This window comes from Thalassophryne amazonica, chromosome 12, assembly GCF_902500255.1.
Source record: "Thalassophryne amazonica chromosome 12, fThaAma1.1, whole genome shotgun sequence".
Taxonomy (NCBI): domain Eukaryota; kingdom Metazoa; phylum Chordata; class Actinopteri; order Batrachoidiformes; family Batrachoididae; genus Thalassophryne; species Thalassophryne amazonica.
In genome coordinates this window covers 28,169,999-28,189,986 of record NC_047114.1, presented here as the reverse complement: position 1 = coordinate 28,189,986, position 19,988 = coordinate 28,169,999, and the positions used below count along the sequence as shown (strand labels likewise).

Sequence of the window (19,988 nt, the reverse complement as noted above, 5' to 3'; positions counted from 1 at the left end):
GACCTGGAAACAGAAGCTGGGCTTTTCTTTTCCCTTCGAGACAGGAGGCAGCTGGAGGAAGTCCCCACACACAATCAGCTGGATGCCTCCAAATGGCTCAGTCGATCTCCTGACCGACCTGACAATGCACACATGAAGGGGGGATTAAGACTTTCACAGTACAATCAGAATTCTGACATCTCTGCTACAAGATGCAACTGCACTGAAGCCAGTCTGTTTATGCTGCACAAATCCATCCTGTTAGACGAAATGCATCTTAATTATTGTTGAAGCTAAAAAGGGCTTTTGACTGTCTGAGGCTGTTTGTGGAAATAAAGTTAAGAAATTGACAGGTTGTCAAAATTACAGGCTTTTATTTCGAGGCATTGAAGACAAGTCAAAATCATTACAGTAGGATTTTAAATACGTGTGTGCAAAGCAACTTCTGAAAAGTGCTCTTTTTGTACATTCAGAGAAAGGTGGGGCAGCACAGCAAGCAGTCACATACATCTCAGCTTTCCCCATGAAAATGCTCACTGAACAATGAATGTTATCACAGTTTCTGCTAGGGAAGAAAAAGGGAGAACATCAGGCACAAACAGTTTGTTTTCCCAGCTGCAAGGTTACATGGAGGCATTTTTTAATACAGGGTTAGAGAGTTTGGATGCAAAAGACAAAGTAAAAGATAATTTGCATTTTAAAAATCGCCCCAACAATTGTGTTTTGATAAGATTCCAGACTTAGAGAAATTTTCTGATCCATATCATGTTTAAAATAAATAAATAAAAACGTTGGTGTCAGAAGTGGGGATGCTCTCTAGACCATCAGACCAAACCAGGAGGAAGGCCAAACAGACCCGGTAGGTAGGGGTCTGCCTCGTACCCGGCTTTGATTGAAGGAAGACCGACCAGTTTGGGTTCTTGATCACCAGTACAGCATTTCCACGAACCATGGGTGTTGTGTCAGCACCAGTGAGCAAGGCTGTTCTTTTGTTGTAGAAATTAAAATTGACCAGCTGAAAACAGGCATTGTAGGTTAAAATAAGACTTTATTTAAACTGAGTTTGGGAACTCGTAGGAGACCTGTGGGTTTCTGAGTTGTAGGAGAATTTTAATTTTCTGAGTAAATTGTAGGGGGTCACAGATCCCCGAGCTGTAGGTGGCAATCACACCACAGTGTGTTATCTCCGAGTGTCAGAAATAAAACGTCTTATTTCTGAGGAAAGACACTGATTTAGTGTCTGCGCAAAATGGGGAAGTTCAACTGACATTAATTTGACATATTAAAAGCAAATTTAGACTAGGAAGAGATGAAAATTATATCAAATCTCAAGTAAAGACAGTGGATATGACAGATATGGCAAATTGTTATACTCCATATGTTGTGTGGTCAAATGAATGTGATTTAAGAGATAAAAAAAACAATGTTGAACAGAAGGATTCAGATAAGAAATACACACACAAACACACCTGCGAGACAAACATCATCATCTACTAATTCCTTTTTCTCTCTCTCATCCCCACCTTACCAGAGCCTTGCTGGGCTGAAAATCAAAGATCAAAGTCAGCGAGTGGAAGACTGGCATTCTGTTTATCGCCGACCCCAGTCACTCCAACAGCCAGACATAAAGGTGTTGACACGATCATCTTTTCCATCCACAGTCCTGAAAAAACTGACTGCTTTCTGTCAAGCCTGGAGACCAACACGCATTCCAGCCCAACAATATCTGAAAATCCAGGTTGTGGTTGAATGACAAGCAGTACAAAGAGAGCAGAGACGGTCACCTGGGATAACTATGAAATGCATGTCAAAGCAGTCCATGACGACAAAGCCAAATGTCCAGCCACAGTGGACATGGCAGACATCCAAGCTTGCAGGCAACAGAGTGGGGTGAGTGACAAATGTCTTCATCCAGCTGGAAAAAGAGTGCACTGCACATAGTGGACATGCGAGACCTGACGGCGCTTACGATGCAGATGGAGAGACACCATTTGAACCTGTCCTAAAGTCCTGTCTGGTCCCTGGCCTGAGGTCAGAAGTCCGTCAGGGACTGAAACAAACCCTGACTGGAGAATTGACTAACAGAGTGAAAGAAATCCTGAAACATGCACGTCATGCTGAAACAAGGGAGGTGAGGAAAGCCACCAAGAGGAGAGACAATGATCAGACAGTGATAAATGCCCTTGAAACATTCGCAGCTGCACTCACCATGATGTCGTCGAAAGAGGGTATCAACATGGCCGACAGAACTTTGATCGGAAGCCGACAACCAGCCCCGACGCAGAGACACTGAAGATCCAGACGGCTGTTTTATCTGTAGGACATTTGACCACTGGTCCAACAAGTGCCCACAATGCCGTCCAGAGAACAACGTGGATGTGGAGGCTTCTCTCATGGGCGAGGCAGATGCGGTGGAGGACAGGGTCCAGCCCAATGGAGCCAGGACACCTTATTGAACTGACCACGACAGACAGCCAGCTCGGCAAACGATGACTCAGACACAAGCACTACATTTACACCCGCTGAGGGACATGACATTATGTTACTTAAAACTATGACAACTGTTCATGTTAAATGAATGACAGGGCTGAATTGAAGAGGACATTCATACAAAAGCTTGACTGACATTTGATCTGTGTTTACGTGGAAGTGCACTTTCAATTTTAACATGGAACCACAGTTGCATTTCTTTATAAGAAATAAATTTTAAAAAAGTGGACAAATGTAAGGAAATGTATTTTAGAAATCTGTAAAATTAGAGTTTGTCAGTTAAGTGGTACACTGTCAAAACAAAAAAAAACACTTATCTACTTTTTACACTTTTATACAATCAAACGAGCACAGACATTCAATTAACTCTGCACTAACATTCATGTCTCTGGGACAAGAGATGCCTGGGAAGAGTAAAGTTTGTGAATCATGAAAATAATTTAATATGATGATAATACTCAACAAAATTAAATTGGTGCAATCACTGGATTGGTCGCTAAACCTGTAAATTCTTGTGCTGCAATACATTATGGGAGTTCTGGGTTTTGGGGTTTTAAATGTTGCTATTGTGGTTCATATTAGCATAAAAATGTTGTTAGTGTTGTTGATTTATTGCATTTTTGTAGTTCAACTGGTTTAGTGAGTTATGTGTCACCATAAGTGACGTGTATCGTGTTTGATGCCGTCCGTGTTGTTTCATCTGAAAAATAAGAGTGCCTCATAGTGACAGAGTGCCAAAAAGACAAAAGCTCACTTGTCTTTCATTATTTCACACAGGTCACCACAAAATGAATTGTTACACAGCTTGAAGATGTATGAACATCGCATTTACATGCCAATTATCTACATATTAAAAGTGTGTGAGTTTATCAATAAGTTCAATGCAAGTACACTCAACAAAAATATAAACACAACACTTTTGGTTTTGCTCCCATTTTGTATGAGATGGACTCAAAGATCTAAAACTTTTTCCACATACACAATATCACCATTTCCCTCAAATATTGTTCACAAACCAGTCTAAATCTGTGACAGTGAGCACTTCTCCTTTGCTGAGATAATCCATCCCACCTCACAGGTGGGCCATACCAAGATGCTGATTAGATACCATGATTAGTGCACAGGTGTGCCTTAGACTGTCCACAATAGAAGGCCACTCTGAAAGGTGCAGTTTTGTTTTATTGGGGGGATACCAGTCAGTATCTGGTGTGACCACCATTTGCCTCATGCAGTGCAACACATCTCCTTCGCATAGAGTTGATGAGGTTGTCAGTTGTGGCCTGTGGAATGTTGGTCCACTCCTCTTCAATGGCTGTGCGAAGTTACTGGATATTGGCAGGAACTGGTACACGCTGTCGTATACGCCGGTCCAGAGCATCCCAAACATGCTCAATGGGTGACATGTCCCGTGAGTATGCCGGCCATGCAAGAACTGGGACATTTTCAGCTTCCAAGAATTGTGTACAGATCATTGCAACATGGGGCTGTGCATTATCCTGCTGCAACATGAGGTGATGTTCTTGGATGTATGGCACAACAATGGGCCTCAGGATCTCGTCACGGTATCTCTGTGCATTCAAAATGCCATCAATAAAATGCACCTGTGTTCTTCATCCATAACAGACGCCTGCCCATACCATAACCCCACCGTCACCATGGGCCACTCGATCCACAACATTGACATCAGAAAACCGCTCACCCACACGACGCCACACACGCTGTCTGCCATCTGCCCTGGACAGTGTAAACCGGGATTCATCCGTGAAGAGAACACCTCTCCAACGTGCCAAACGCCAGCGAACGTGAGCATTTGCCCACTCAAGTCGGTTACGACGACGAACTGGAGTCAGGTCGAGACCCCGATGAGGACGACGAGCATGCAGATGAGCTTCCCTGAGACGGTTTCTGACAGTTTGTGCAGAAATTCTTTGGTTATGCAAACCAATTGTTTCAGCAGCTGTCCAAGTGGCTGGTCTCAGACGATCTTGGAGGTGAACATGCTGGATGTGGAGGTCCTGGGCTGGTGTGGTTACACGTGGTCTGCGGTTGTGAGGCTGGTTGGATGTACTGCCAAATTCTCTGAAACGCCTTTGGAGACGGCTTATGGTAGAGAAATGAACATGCAATACACGAGCAACAGCTCTGGTTGACATTCCTGTTGTCAGCATGCCAATTGCACGCTCCCTCAAATCTTGCGACATCTGTGGCATTGTGCTGTGTGATAAAACTGCACCTTTCAGAGTGGCCTTTTATTGTGGGCAGTCTAAGGCACACCTGTGCATTAATCATGGTGTCTAATCAGCATCTTGATATGGCACACCTGTGAGGTGAGATGGATTATCTCAGCAAAGGAGAAGTGCTCACTATCACAGATTTAGACTGGTTTGTGAACAATATTTGAGGGAAATGGTGATATTGTGTATGTGGAAAAGTTTTAGATCTTTGAGTTCATCTCATACAAAATGGGAGCAAAACCAAAAGTGTTGCGTTTATATTTTTGTTGAGTGTACATAATATAATTGTAAATACATTAAAATTGCATGCATAACAAGAAAGTGAAAACACTTATTTCCATTGTGGTCCATTTAAAAAAAAAAAAAAAAAAAAAAAATCAAATGACAAAATAGAAGTAGTAATAAAATAAAATATCAATAACTGGTAATAATAAAAAATAATGATAATAATTTGTGTATATCATAACAAGAACCTAAACAATTTATAAATACATTAAGACAGTAAATTAACATAAAATAATTACATAGATCAAGCAGGTAGTGTGTTACTGACTCACTGTCATCCTACATACGGAGAATCTCTCTCCTTCCTGTGTGTCTTTTCCACCAGCTTGTCTGGTAATCCTAAGACACTCTTAGGCTTGTTGAAAGTCCTCCTCCCTCCCGTTACCAGTTTGGCACCTTAGGAGTCCTCTTAAGTGCTTTGCAGACGACTTTCATCTTACCACGGGAAAATTCTAAGAAATGTCTTGGAGCAGGTAGTGTGCAAGGATTTTATATGTATGCAGTTGCATTCGGCAGTTCTTTCTTTTCTCTCAATATAAATGTGATTTTAAAGGTGCATTTAGCTTGAAATTGTTATTTTCATTCATTTTCAATGCGCTGGGCTGATGTCAAAAGCCCTCGCTGCTTGTGAGGTGTTTGACGACAAAACTAATATGCATTTTTGAGAGAGAGGGGGGAAAAAAAAAAAAAAAAACACACACCCACCCACACCCTCTATTAACTTGCTGAAATGGTGTATAACATGACCCCTTTGAGGAATTAATATGTTTGAATCACTTCAGTACAATTTCAGGAAACTTAGAAAAAACAGGCAATGTGATAATCGCGTAAAACCCAAATACACCTGTACAGAGGAATCACCTATTTATGTGACAGGCAAGTCACATGCATTATATAGATAGTTAGATTTCGGGCATAATCAGCAGCCTTTGGAAATATGAAGACTGGACTCACAGGCCAACACACAGAAGGTACAATGGCTTCCAAACACAGGTTTACCATGAAAACACATACCCACATTGTTGCACACCACTGTCCAATACAATGTGTGCATTGCATAGTCATCTGTAAAGCAAGAAGCCAGACCTCACCGAGCTACAGACTCCAGCTTGTCAAAGAACTGTGCATCCACCATAGAGATCTCGTCGATGATGAGCTGACGACAACTGGTCCAGTGTTGCAGCACACCAGGCCTCTGAGCCAGCTCAATACACTGCTCTAGTGGAGCGGACCCAGAACCGATACCTGGAGATAGTACAAGGGGGGATAAAGACATTGTCAGAAGAGATATAAGTGAAAATGCACAGCTACACCCTCTGCAGTCACTACAGATTTTATTACAACTGCTGTTGTGTCAAGCCTGCATTTACCATGAATAAATTAGCCAATTTTTCAAACATGCAGCCCAGGTCAAAACATTATATCTTGTTGATATGAGACAAATTAATCTAGTCCTTGATAAGAAAAAAAAAAATTAAAATGTGCATTTTTAAATCTGGTGTTGTGGCAAATGTTTGTCATAATGCCAGCTTTATAAAACATACGGTGCAACCAGAAAGTATTCACAGCGCTTCGCTTTTCCACATTTTGTTATGTTACAGCCTTATTCCAAAATGGTCAAAATTCGTTTTTGTTCCCCCTCAAAATTCTACACGCAATACCCCATAATGACAATGTGAATAAAGCTTGATATTTTTGCAAATTTATTTAAAAACACCCACAGAGAAATCACATGTGCTTAAGTATTCACAATCTTTGCCATGAAGCTCAAAATTAAGCTCAGGTGCATCCTGTTTCCACTGACTGTCCTTGAGATTCTACACCTTAACTGGAGTCCACCTGTGGTAAGTTCAGTTGATTGGACATGATTTGGAAAGCCACACACCTGTCTACATATAAGGTCCCACATTTGACAATGCATGTCAGAGCATAAACCAAACATGAAGTCAAAGGAATTGTCTGTAGACCTCAGAGGCAGGACCGTCTCGAGGTACAAATCTGGGGAAGGGTACAGAAACATTTCTGCTGCTTTGAAGGTCCCAATGATCACAGTGGCTGAAATTCAGATTCACCAAAACTAGCTAGAGCTGGCCGCCTGCTTAACCTGAAATCCAGGGAGAAGGGCCTTAATCGGGGAGGTGAAAAACCTGATGCCAATTCTGCCAGAGCTCCAGCATTCCTCTGTGGAGAGAGGAGAACCTTCCAGAAGGACAACCATCTCTGCAGGAATCCACCAATCAGGCTTGTATGATCGAGTGGGCAGACCGAAGCCACTCCTAGTAAAAAGCACGTGGCAGCCCGCTTGGAGTTTTCCAGAAGGCACCTGAAAGACTCTCAAGCCAACAGAAACAAAATTTTCTGGTCTAATGGGACAAAAATTTACTTCTTTGGTGTGAATGCCAGAGTGCTCTTGACCTCAGACTGGGGCGATGGTTCATCTTTCAGCGGGACAATGACCCTAAGCACACAGCCAAGATATCAAAGGAGTGGCTTCAAGACAACTCTGAATGTTCTTGAGTGGTCCAGCCAGAGCCCAGACCTGAATCTGATTCAACATCTCTGTAGAGATCTGAAAATGGCTGTGCACCGACGCTCCACATCCAACATGATGAAACTTGAGTTGCTGTAAAGAGGAATGGACAAAACTGCCCGGAGATAGGTGCACCAAGATTGTGGCATCATATTCAAGGACACTTGAGGCTGTAATTGCTGCCAAAAGTGCATCAACAAAGTATTGAGCAAAGAGTGTGAATACCTATGTACATGTGATTTCATTATATATACACATACACCCCCAACAGAAATATAAACGCAACACTTTGTTTTGCTCCCATTTTGTATGAGATGAACTCAAAAGGTCTAAAACTTTTTCCACATACACAATATCACCATTTCCCTCAAATATTGTTCACAAACCAGTCTAAATCTGTGATAGTGAGCACTTCTCCTTTGCTGAGATAATCCATCCCACCTCACAGGTGTGCCATATCAAGATGCTGATTAGTGCACAGGTGTGCCTTAGACTGTCCACAATAAAAGGCCACTCTGAAAGGTGCAGTTTTGTTTTATTGGGGGGGAACCAGTCAGTATCTGGTGTGACCACCATTTGCCTCATGCAGTGCAACACATCTTCGCATAGAGTTGATCAGGTTGTCAATTGTGGCCTGTGGAATGTTGGTCCACTCCTCTTCAATGGCTGTGCGAAGTTGCTGGATATTGGCAGGAACTGGTACACGCTGTCATACGCCGGTCCAGAGCATCCCAAACATGCTCAATGGGTGACATGTCCGGTGAGTATGCCGGCCATGCAAGAACTGGGACATTTTCAGCTTCCAAGAATTGTGTACAGATCCTTGCAACATGGGGCCGTGCATTATCCTGCTGCAACATGAGGTGATGTTCTTGGATGTATGGCACAACAATGGGCCTCAGGATCTCGTCACGGTATCTCTGTGCATTCAAAATGCCATCAATAAAATGCACCTGTGTTCTTCGTCCATAACAGACGCCTGCCCATACCATAACCCCACCGCCACCATGGGCCACTCGATCCACAACATTGACATCAGAAAACCGCTCACCCACACGACGCCACACACGCTGTCTGCTATCTGCCCTGGACAGTGTGAACCGGGATTCATCTGTGAAGAGAACACCTCTCCAACGTGCCAAATGCCAGCGAATGTGAGCATTTGCCCACTCAAGTCGGTTACGACGACGAACTGGAGTCAGGTCGAGAACCCGATGAGAACGACGAGCATGCAGATGAGCTTCCCTGAGACGGTTTCTGACAGTTTGTGCAGAAAGTCTTTGGTTATGCAAACGGATTGTTTCAGCAGCTGTCCGAGTGGCTGGTCTCAGACGATCTTGGAGGTGAACATGCTGGATGTGGAGGTCCTGGGCTGGTGTGGTTACACGTGGTCTGCGGTTGTGAGGCTGGTTGGATGTACTGCCAAATTCTCTGAAACGCCTTTGGAGACGGCTTATGGTAGAGAAATGAACATTCAATACACGAGCAACAGCTCTGGTTGACATTCCTGCTGTCAGCATGCCAATTGCACGCTCCCTCAAATCTTGCGACATCTGTGGCATTGTGTTGTGTGACAAGACTGCACCTTTCAAAGTGGCCTTTTATTGTGGGCAGTCTAAGGCACACCTGTGCACTAATCATGGTGTCTAATCAGCATCTTGATATGGCACACCTGTGAGGTGTGATAGATTATCTCAGCAAAGGAGAAGTGCTCACTATCACAGATTTAGACTGGTTTGTGAACAATATTTGAGGGAAATGGTGATATTGTGTATGTGGGAAAAGTTTTAGATCTTTGAGTTCATATCATACAAAATGGGAGCAAAACCAAAAGTGTTGCGTTTATATATATATATATTGTAAAAAATTTACAAAAATAAAAATGTCATTATGGGGTGTTGTGAGTAGAATTTTGAGGGAAAAAATGAACTTCCTTCATTTTGGAATAAGGCTGTAACATAAAATGTGGAAACAGTGAAGTACTGTGAATACTTTTCAGTTGCACCCTTATGCCAAAGTTTTGGTAGCCTATTCAAACATCCCCATCTCTCAAAAGAACCAGGAAGGAATTACCAAGTTACTGCTGTAAGTTAGCACAAACACTTCTGTTGTACTACAAGCCACTTCTGCCTGGAAACAAATCAAACTAACCCCCCATTATAAAATGGTATTTTCCAGCCACCATTCTTTAGTTTAGCACCCAGAAATTATATGGGCATAAGCCATTATGCAGCTTGTCTTTGTTGCCTGTGCCAAGCAGAAAGAACTGAATTTTTCTTTTTTCACTTTCCGCAACACATATTGCCAGTGTGTGGCTACTGTGCCCGCAAGTCAGTTATGGTGAAAATTTCCATTATTCCAAAAGCAATGCAACACCTCGTTTACCATCTGCTGCATTCAAACCCAGTATCAGATGTACTTTTGGCATTTCCTGTGTTGAACCCATCTGTAGCATTTTTTTCTTTTTTTTTTTTTTTTTTTTACTTCCATCTGAACTCACTGGAGGGATCTCAGAAGAGTCAAAGTACCAAATACATCTACAGAATTATACAAAAGGATTTTTTGTGCTTTGGGGTTGCTTGGCAGCCAGTGGCACAGAGAAGACTGGACGCCAATGAAGTAAAAAAAAAAAAAAGTTAAACAAGACACTGAAGCTGAACACAGTCTGGCTACCAGATGCTTCAAACACATCAGGGCAATAAGGAAAACACATGGTCGACAGCACAAATTTCAAGAAAGCCTTTGTTGAAATTATACCGTTTGGACAAGACACACCAAATCCGTCAGGCACGTGCAACTTCTTTCATTTAAACCATTTCTTCAAACTCACCAGCAAAGCTGTGTAATGTGGTTCCTCCAATGTGACAAGCAGCCACTCCGGTGCTTGCTGTGGCGAAAGTAGTTTTCGGAGGAAGAGATCCGATAATCCTCTTGAGTAGAAAGGACTTTCCTGTGCCTAAATAAAATGGGTTTGGAATATGTTCAATGAAAATCATTTTTGTAGCACTTTTCCCCACCTGATACAGTTGCTCACACTGCTGTACAATAACAACTCACATTCACACACCAATGTTAATGTGCTGCAAGGCCACTCACTCACATGCACACCAGGAGCAACTTGGGGATTAAAGATCTTGCTCAAGGTCATTTTAGTAATTTGGCATACAAGATGTACAAACAGTTTTACAAAGCAGTGACACTGGCAAAAATGTAACTTGATCATTTCGGAAGGTCATCTTTCCAGCGATATTACTGCCACACAAATGAAGAGGCAAGTCTGACACAGAACCTGAGGCACTGTGTCAGCACTCATCCCTTACTTGGTGTCAAACTGATGATCTACAATTTCCTCTGAATGAGACACCAGTGCAGTGCAAGTTAATTCTCCAGCCACAGCCAGTGGGCTGGATCAGGGCCAGCAAAGGTGCCACGTGTTCAAAATGTCAGTTGACGGTCAACTAGCCCAATCATAAACTATCCCCTGCTGTATATACAGTAGTGTTCAGAATAATTGCAGTGCTATGTGACTAAAAAGATTAATCCAGGTTTTGAGTATATTTCTTATTGTTACATGGGAAACAAGGTACCAGTCGATTCAGTAGATTCTCACAAATCCAACAAGACCAAGCATTCATGATATGCACACTCTTAAGGCTATGAAATTGGACTATTAGTAGTAAAAAAAAAAAAAAAGTAGAAAAGGAGGTGTTCACAATAGTAGCATCTGCTGTTGATGCTACAAACTCAAAACTATTATGTTCCAACTGCTTTTTTAGCAATCCTGTGAATCACTATACTAGTATTTAGTTGTATAACCACAGTTTTTCATGATTTCTTCACATCTACGAGGCATTAATTTTGTTGGTTTGGAACCAAGATTTTGCTTGTTTACTAGTGTGCTTGGGGTCATTGTCTTGTTGACACACCCATTTCAAGGGCATGTCCTCTTCAGCATAAGGCAACATGACCCCTTCAAGTATTTTGACATATCCAAACTGATACCTGGTATGCGATATATAGGCCCAACACCATAGTAGGAGAAACATGCCCATATCAAGATGCTTGCACCACCTTGCTTCACTTGGACCCAAAAAGAACTATTTTACTGTCATTAGTTCACAAAATATTCTTCCATTTCTCTTTAGACCAGTTGATGTGTTCATTGGCAAATTGTAACCTCTTCTGCACATGTCTTATTTAACAGAGGGACTTTGCAGGGGATTCTTGCAAATAAATTTACTTCACACAGGCGTCTTCTACGTAAGTGTCACAGCACTTACCGGTAACTCCAGACTGTCATCCTGGAGCTGATCAATGGGTGAGCCTTTGCCATTCTGGTTATTCTTCTATCCATTTTGATGATTGTTTTCCATTTTCTTCCACACGTCTCTTTTTTTTGTCCATTTTAAATCTGTTCTTCTGAACAATGTCTTGAACGTCCCATTTTCCTCAGGCTTTCAAAGAGAAAAGCATGTTCAATAGGTGCTGGCTTCATCCTTAAATAGGGGACACCTGATTCACACCCGTTTGTTTGTTTAGTCACATAGCACTACTATTATTCTGAACACTACTGTAACACGAGTGTCAGATTATTGTACATACCAGTGGACGTCAGTGAAAAGATCGATATTACCAACATATAACCAACTTGAATGAGAGGTGTTATATGTATGACATTGTGGGAAATGTGCTACCTTAACACCTATAACACTTTAAATCTAGTAATGACTCATTTCATGTGAAAATATTGTTCGGTAATACAACTTGGTCAGTTTTTTTCCCTATTTTCATAGGAGAAATTTTCCAGACAGTCACAACAAAAAAATCCATCAGGTAATTGGATTACTTCAAGGCTTTCATCATAACTAGTGGGGCTACTGGATTATGGGGCTAGATAATTGTAAACAAAAACGCCTCAGGTGACATTCAACCACAATGCAAGTAGAACACTTCAGAGTCTCCTTATGTGATCATTTGTTTGACACAGTCATTCCAACAGTACCCAAAGATCCTCTGAAGAGCCCAAGCCCCAAAGACAACCAGTCATTACCTGTAGGCAGAGGTGGGACGAAGTCACTGTCAAGTCATGAATCAGCAAGTCCCAAGTCAAGTCTCAAGTCAGCTTGTGGTCATTATGACTCGAGACTTGCTGATTCATGACTTGAGGGTGACTTTGTCCCACCTCTACCTGTAGGTCACTAGCTAGGCATACTATTTGGAAAATAATGCCTAAAATTTAGCTCAAAGCTAATTTTCATTTGTAGTCCATAAGCAAAAAAACAAAACAAAAAACAAACAAACAAAAAAAACAAATATAAAGCAGACAACAAACGTAACGCATCATGCACTGTGAGAGGATACTGTGGCCTAAAAGCCATTCTGAGACCAGGCAGTACAAACACTGATCTACTGTATAACATGTTTTACAACATCCCCAGGCAGGTGTTTTCTTTGTTTTGTGATAAATCAACTCCCTATTGCACAACAGCTTACAAAAACACCTGATCACAAATTGAAAACATTTGGCTTAGAAGTGGTTTTGGACCACATGTTGCCTGGGTGGTTTATTTTCAGCCAAACTAACATCTAGTTTAATACCTACACTCCTGCAGCATCACTCTCACTAATAAGTCCAGTCTAGACTCCTGCTGTGAACACCTCAAGACCAACACTCATTTTAGTGTATGTAATACCTGCACTTCCAGTGAAAAAGAGGTTCTTTCCACTCAGCACCACACGGAGGACGGCTGCTTGCTCCTTATTCAGTTTCCGTGCTGTTGGCAAACACAGGATCGGCTTCTTATTCGGGTTTGCCTTCACCTGAAAGAAACAAACACATTGTTGACTATAAAAAGGCTGAAGAATTACAGAGCTACAGATGATTGTAGACAAGTTCAGGAAGTCAACTTGATAATGGATGTAATGGGATAACAATCAGGATGTCATAAAAAAAAAAAAAAAAAAAAAACTATTAGAGTAGTTACAAAAGAAAAGAAAAAAAATTGTCATCTGGTGACATATTTTGTAAATAAAAAAATAATAGTGTGAGTTGCTGCTAATGGAGCTGCACCACCTTGAGGGGGCAGCATCCTCACATTGGAGCTGTGTGCAGACTGCAAGCGCTCCCTTCTCTGAATCAGCTTCACCTGTTCCATAACTGGATGCTTTTCTTGTCTTTAATTGTTCTGAACAATTCAAAAATCAGGAGATGCTATTCCGCTCTTAGAAATGCATTAAACCATTATTTACTATCTGCTAATAAAACCTCTTGACAACTTGATCAGGAAATCACTGTTCAGATTATTTTAGTAACCTCATGTTACCTAATCGGGCGTACTAAGTGGTTAGCACTGTTACCTCACAGCAAAAAGGTCATGGGATTGTGTCCCACCTGGATCTCTCCTTGTGGAGTTTGCATGGGTTTCCTCCAGGTGCTCCGGCTTCCTCCTACTTCCAAAGACATGCAAGTTATGTGAATTTGAAAACTTGACCATGAGTTTGTCTATATGTGGCATCCTGTCCAGGGTGTACCTTGCCTCTTACGGTATGACTGCTGGGACAGGCTACAGCGAGCGTCCCCCGTCCCTTAATTGGAGTAAGCGGGTATAGAAAAGGAATAAATGATTGAGAAAAAAAAAAAAAAACGCAAAAGCTATTTCAAATAATTGTTTCATATCAGCAGGAGCCACACAGTAGCTCTTTGGGGCTCCTCAACAGCCTTGTTTACACTGCCAGTTCAAATCATATTCTTGCAAATCTGAGTCACATCATATCTCACTGATTGACTGTCCACAATATATATAGCAAGTGACCAGATCTAAGCTGTATGCCCACATTGACATTGTCTTATCTATATTGATTGCTATGGTAACAGGCTACACCCATGAATAAAACAGACAGCAGACTGTACCTGTTTCTGTCTGAAATGCTTATGTGGAGCTAGGGATGGGTATTGATAAGATTTTATCAGTAAATGTCATTATCGATTCCGCTTATCGATACCGCTTGTGAATTTTCTCTGAACTAAAAGTAGGCTTTACAGGTTTTCTATGCCAACAACATTTTATTGAGTCTTAAAGTAAATAAATATGAAATTGGTCACTGGATCCTTGATCTCTAGACATAAATAAAAATAAAATCTGTAGTTTTATTCAAAAGCATTTCCTTTCAGACATTTTGGCATGAATGTCTCTCCATACATCTGAGCTGAGCTCAGCCGGCTGCTGCATGTCAGCGCAGGACGTCTCATTTTGGGAGGAAAAAAATGTTTTGATCGATTGCAGTTTGTTTGTATTACAAAATTTGAAAGGAGGCGTCATTTGATTTAAACAGCATTTTGCTTTGAATTCATTCATTCCGACTGGACTCTATCGTTCTGTCTTGACTCGGCAGAGAGCCATGCAGCATTTGGAGCTGTGTGAACATGGACAAGTCATGTTCAGTTTGTCGGTTCTTTAGTTATTGATCAGTTCAAATATCATCAATGTTCGTGCAAGATGTTGGACGACAATCAAACAGAACACTGACAATACGGGAACTACCAAACGATGAGGAACCGTCAAGACAGAAAGCAAACCAGATCGACAAATTGAAGGTTGTCGTCAGGATTCATTCACATTTTTCAACAGTCTGAAAATTCTGACAAAGCAGCAGCTACAGGAATTAAGTTGGATGATGGTTAAACGATGTCTCCGAAAGTCAACGCAAGTCCAGATTTCTTGTTTCGTTTTTGCTTCGGTGTCCTTTGTTAGTGCCGTGTGACCGGGGCTGAAGGTAATTGATCAATATAGGTTAAAGAATCAGAATAGATTAAAACATGCAAAAATCACAGTACTTCTGAAATTTTGGCAAAATATAGTATTTTTGACGTATATTTCTCTATGTCTATTAATATTTATGTCGGCTATATTGTTATTTCTTATTCAGCAATTCATTTTACCAGTAGTATTTGTATTGCTTGCTTATAGTTTATTTAAATTAAACATCTGTACATTTGCAATTAATTGTAATGGAATTACTAAAGAGCAACACTTGTTAACTTCTTTCTAAACATGTCATGTATGATGATAATTTTTATTTCATATGTTTCAGCCCCAAGAGACCTTGGACATTGAACTGGATTAAGAACACGTTCCAGCAGGGTTTTTCTGCAAGGACATAACTGTCAACCAATGCAGGCATCTGGTAATTGCTACCAACAAACAGTTGGAATATTTGTGTTTCAGCAAAAAGTGGTATGTAGTTAAAACATTCATTGATTATAATGGTTTGATACAGGACATGTGTAATGATTTAATGTAAAAACAACTTGTAAGTTATATTGTTTTATCCAAAAAACCTAAAGTATATTCTGTAAATATAATCTCTATGGTTGAATACTAGTACATGTTTAAAAGATGACTGACGCATAATCGATAAATGCAATTGATTTGTGGTTAAATACATAGTCCGACTCAAACATATTCTTTAAATGTAATCGTTTTGTAGTTAAGTACTGGTAGTTGGTCATTGATGTAATGTATATCTGTGTTTCAGGTACATGGATGGCACTTTCAAGGTTGTTCACAAACCGCTGGTGCAACTTTTCCCCATACACGTCTTCCTCAAGAAGGAGGACACTATCAAACAAGTTCCAGCTGCCTTCACACTGATGTCAGGGAAGAAGACATTGGATTATAAGTAAGTATTATTGTTAAATTTATTTTAATGGAATGACTAAATAGCAACACTTGTTAACTTCTTTCTAAACATGAACTATGCACCTGGACTGTGTTAAACAAGTCCATCCGCACAAATAACGACGTAGAAGGGTAAGTATTTATATATTAAATATATTACCAAGTATCAAGTGATTTATAAATGGTTGAGTATTTAATTTAATCAAATCATGTATCAAGTTGATTGTTATACACAGGGATTATTATGATTATTATGTGATTAGTGATTAATATATTTGCATGTATATTGAGGTTTTTGCAGGTATTTTTCAAAACTAGAAATGAAACAGCATAGTATTTATTGCTGCAAAATATCTTGCCTACAAAATGTATTCTTTGCACAGTTAAATGTGTTCTGCTTTTTTATTTTCCAGGTGGCACTGACGAGTCAACCATCGAGCCAACAACGGAGACCTCAACATGTATTTAATGATCCACCTCCTGCCCCTGAAGCAGAGTTAGTAATACTGCAAGCTCACATGGTACTCGAGAAGAGGCTCCAGAGGTACCAGCGCAAGACCTACACCAAAATCCAAGGCCGCATCTTCTTCCTGTAGGAGAAGTACAGTGAAGACAAGCTCACCGTCACCCAGCTCCTGGATCGGGCTGCTACAGTCATCAGAAGCTAAAAACTTTCCCATAATTATTCCTGCGACACGTATTTTCTGATTTGATACAAGTTTTCTATAATTGCGCAAGACCTACACCAAAATGCAAGGCCACATCTTCTCCCAAGTACACAAGTATACTGTAGTCATGGTTAATTAGTAGTATTGTTTGTAAATACTCTGTATATGTTTGCTGTATTGTGGTATTAGAATCCCCAAATAAAGAATTTTGGCTGAATAGTAAGTTTGTGTGTTTTATCTCTATATCCTAAAGGAATTTGAATAATTTCCTCAGAGACTTTTCACCAGGTGACACCACTAATCAGTCACATTGTATTTATTGGAAGTTAAAATTAGTCATTTTTTTCCCCAATGTGTGAGGTCAAGTACACGTAGGAGTTAGTTGTCTGTATTTTTTTCTTTGGGAAAAAGCTTAGAGAATATATTTTATATAATACAATTACTATAGTAGAGTGTGGACATTTTGGAAAAGTCTTGTCGATGTTTTGGGCTTGTGGACTTTAGTTCGTGGATGTTTTCTGTGTGGACATTCTGACCTGATACCGTGAAAGTTCATCCATTAGTTTGCACTCAACACAAAAAGGGAACCAACATACCAGTGTAACATTTTCTTTCTTAACCATATTTTTTTATCTTTTTTAAATGGAATTGGCTATTCGCATGGCGGCTGTGCGAATAACTCATTTCACTATTTGCTTAGCAACACCCTGGCGGTGAAGTCAGGAACTATGAAAGTGCTGACACAGCAAATTTACGCCATTTTTCGGCGGCCGTGCGAATAACTCATTCCACTATTCACCCGGCAAGAAGTGTGAAACATTTTCGCTTTGACGGTGCGCCACGCTCTTTTCGTTGTATGCATGATGAAATCGATTCGTGTACTGTACAGAAAACATCTTCAGCTTCAAAAAAAAAAAAAAATCATCAAAATCGGACAAATATTAAAGGAGTTATGACATCTTGAATGCAGTATGTTTGTTTAAACATACAAGTATTTCCAAGTTTTGCCACCAGAGTCTTGCAGTGCGAACAGTGAAATGAGAGTTATGGACACGGCCGCCGTGCGGCCGTTTTTTTATATCTTAAAGTAGGAATCACCAAACGGTGGCGGACTTTCTGTGTGGACTTTTTTTGCTTGTGGACATTTTGACCTGATACTGTGAAAGTTCATCCATTAGTTAGCATAAAGACAAACTAATGGATGAACATGACAAGTTTCAGGGCCACGTGAGCCCTGAAACTGTCATTATGTTTGCTCCCCAATAGTGTGTGTGTGACACTGAACAGTCTATATTTACTTTCTTTTTTTTTTTTTTTTTTTTTTTAAACATAGCGCTCTGACTTTCCTCTGGCCTTAACACAGAAGACCTGAGAACAGTTCATGGATGCTTAGTGTGTGATCTACTCACTGGGCTAAAGCTGGTGTCACTGCTTGACCTTTTGACCTGTCGCCCAGTCTTGTTGGTGCAGTCTGTCAGCGCTTTGGCCCTCAGCTCGTTGGCCTTCTGGACGTCTTTGCTCTGCAGGGGGCTGATGGCCTCAAAGCTGCGGGTCAGCCCGGCTTGGAGCTTCTCCCTGTTGCTCAGTGGCTTGCTGCTCTTCCAGGCCAGGTGTTTGATGCTGAGAGTTCTGAGGAAGATGCTGAGCTGGTTTGGTGGGCAGTTGGAGATAAGCACCTGGATGTTCTCAGGGTGCAGTTTGACGGTGCACTTGCCCTCTCTGGAGAACTTGGTGAAGAGTTTGAAGTCTTTCAGCGTGTAACTCTGTGGTACTACTCTGTCGTCATGGATCCGGAGGACCAGCTCCTGGAACTCGTTGCGCCCCAGAAGCACGGAGGCTTTGCGCGTGACCTGCCTGCGCGTGGCCTGGCCTGATGCGTTCAGGTGCTCCACAACCACACAGCACTGCAGCTCGGACCCGTCCAGTTCTGACGTCATGGCGACCTCCTGCTGAAAATGATCAGCAATGACGCACATAATGACGTTTAAAAACATCAGCGACGACGTACGACTTACTCATTATCGGAAAAATGTGAATATTGAAGCAGTACGACGGTGCGCAAAACAGGAAGTAGCGACTTCCTCACTATAATAACACAGCTACCTTATCGTCGGAAGAAAATAACTTTGAAAGAAAGCAAGTTTTCACGCTGCTCTTACCTTTTGAAAGGACGAGGTCCTTACCGCTGCCGGCGACTCACAAATTTCAAATTGTCCGCACGCGGATCAGCGAGCGCCTTTGACCAATCACAGGGAGGAGATTTAAAATTGTGCCCAATCACAAAGACTCATACATCGATTACGTCATAATGCGCAGAGCTCCGCCCGCAGAATAATATGCGCATGCGCACAATGCCTGCAAACCCGCTGATCGTTCAGAAGTTCAGTTTTATCCCATGCATGCGGGATAAAAGTCACAAATTACACAGAGGAACTGAAGAATTGATCAGCTGATGCGATTCTTCACTGCTGCGCATGTCAAGTTATTTTGATTAATAATTATCGTTCATGTAAATATGCAACACTCATACTCTCCTGGTCTGAACTGAGCAAAAATACAGTAAAAAAAACGTGGTAAATACTCTAAACCTGAAATCATTTACAATAAATGGCAAAATAATAATAAAACATACAGCAACAATGATGTTAAAGTAGAAATAAGTCCCGCTTCTTCTTACACCAAATGTTCACTGAGCACAAGTTTTACACCAGATTCAACACCACGTTATATGGAGAACAGGCAGGGCTGGACTTGAACCAAAAACTGTTGTGTGGGCCGCTGAAGAGGAGGTACTGCTGGCCCACCACCACCAGAGGGCGCCCTGCCTGGAGTGCGGGCTCCAGGCACCAGAGGGCGCTGCCGCCTAATGGGAGTAGCCGGGGTGACAGCTGTCACCCATCACCAGACCCAGCTGTTCCACTCAGCACAGAGGTATATCAGGAGGACGGCGTCTCCACCTCAGTGCCGAGATATCGCCTTACGTTAAAGGTAACGTTCTCTGCATTAATATTCTGATTAACTGGCTAAAAGATTTGTTAAACCTTTGCAGGACAACTGATTATTGTGAGCTAAATTGCTTGGAGAAGTACTCACCTTTCTGCAGTATTGACGTGAGGTGGAGTCA

At 41.3% G+C, this 19,988-nt stretch overlaps 1 protein-coding gene across 1 annotated transcript in view; it reads right to left on the bottom strand.

Moving 5' to 3' along the window:
• Nucleotides 1-18,801, bottom strand: part of pif1 (PIF1 5'-to-3' DNA helicase homolog (S. cerevisiae)) — a 48,715-nt gene extending 29,914 nt beyond the window's left edge. Inside the window, exons 1-5 of the mRNA XM_034183142.1 lie at nt 18,274-18,801; nt 13,212-13,338; nt 10,349-10,474; nt 6,080-6,233; nt 4-118 (exon numbers count right to left, since the gene is read on the bottom strand). Coding sequence (XP_034039033.1) covers nt 4-118; nt 6,080-6,233; nt 10,349-10,474; nt 13,212-13,338; nt 18,274-18,801 — 1,050 coding nt within the window. The remainder of the gene's footprint in view (nt 1-3; nt 119-6,079; nt 6,234-10,348; nt 10,475-13,211; nt 13,339-18,273) is intronic.
• Nucleotides 18,802-19,988: the final 1,187 nt, after the last annotated feature.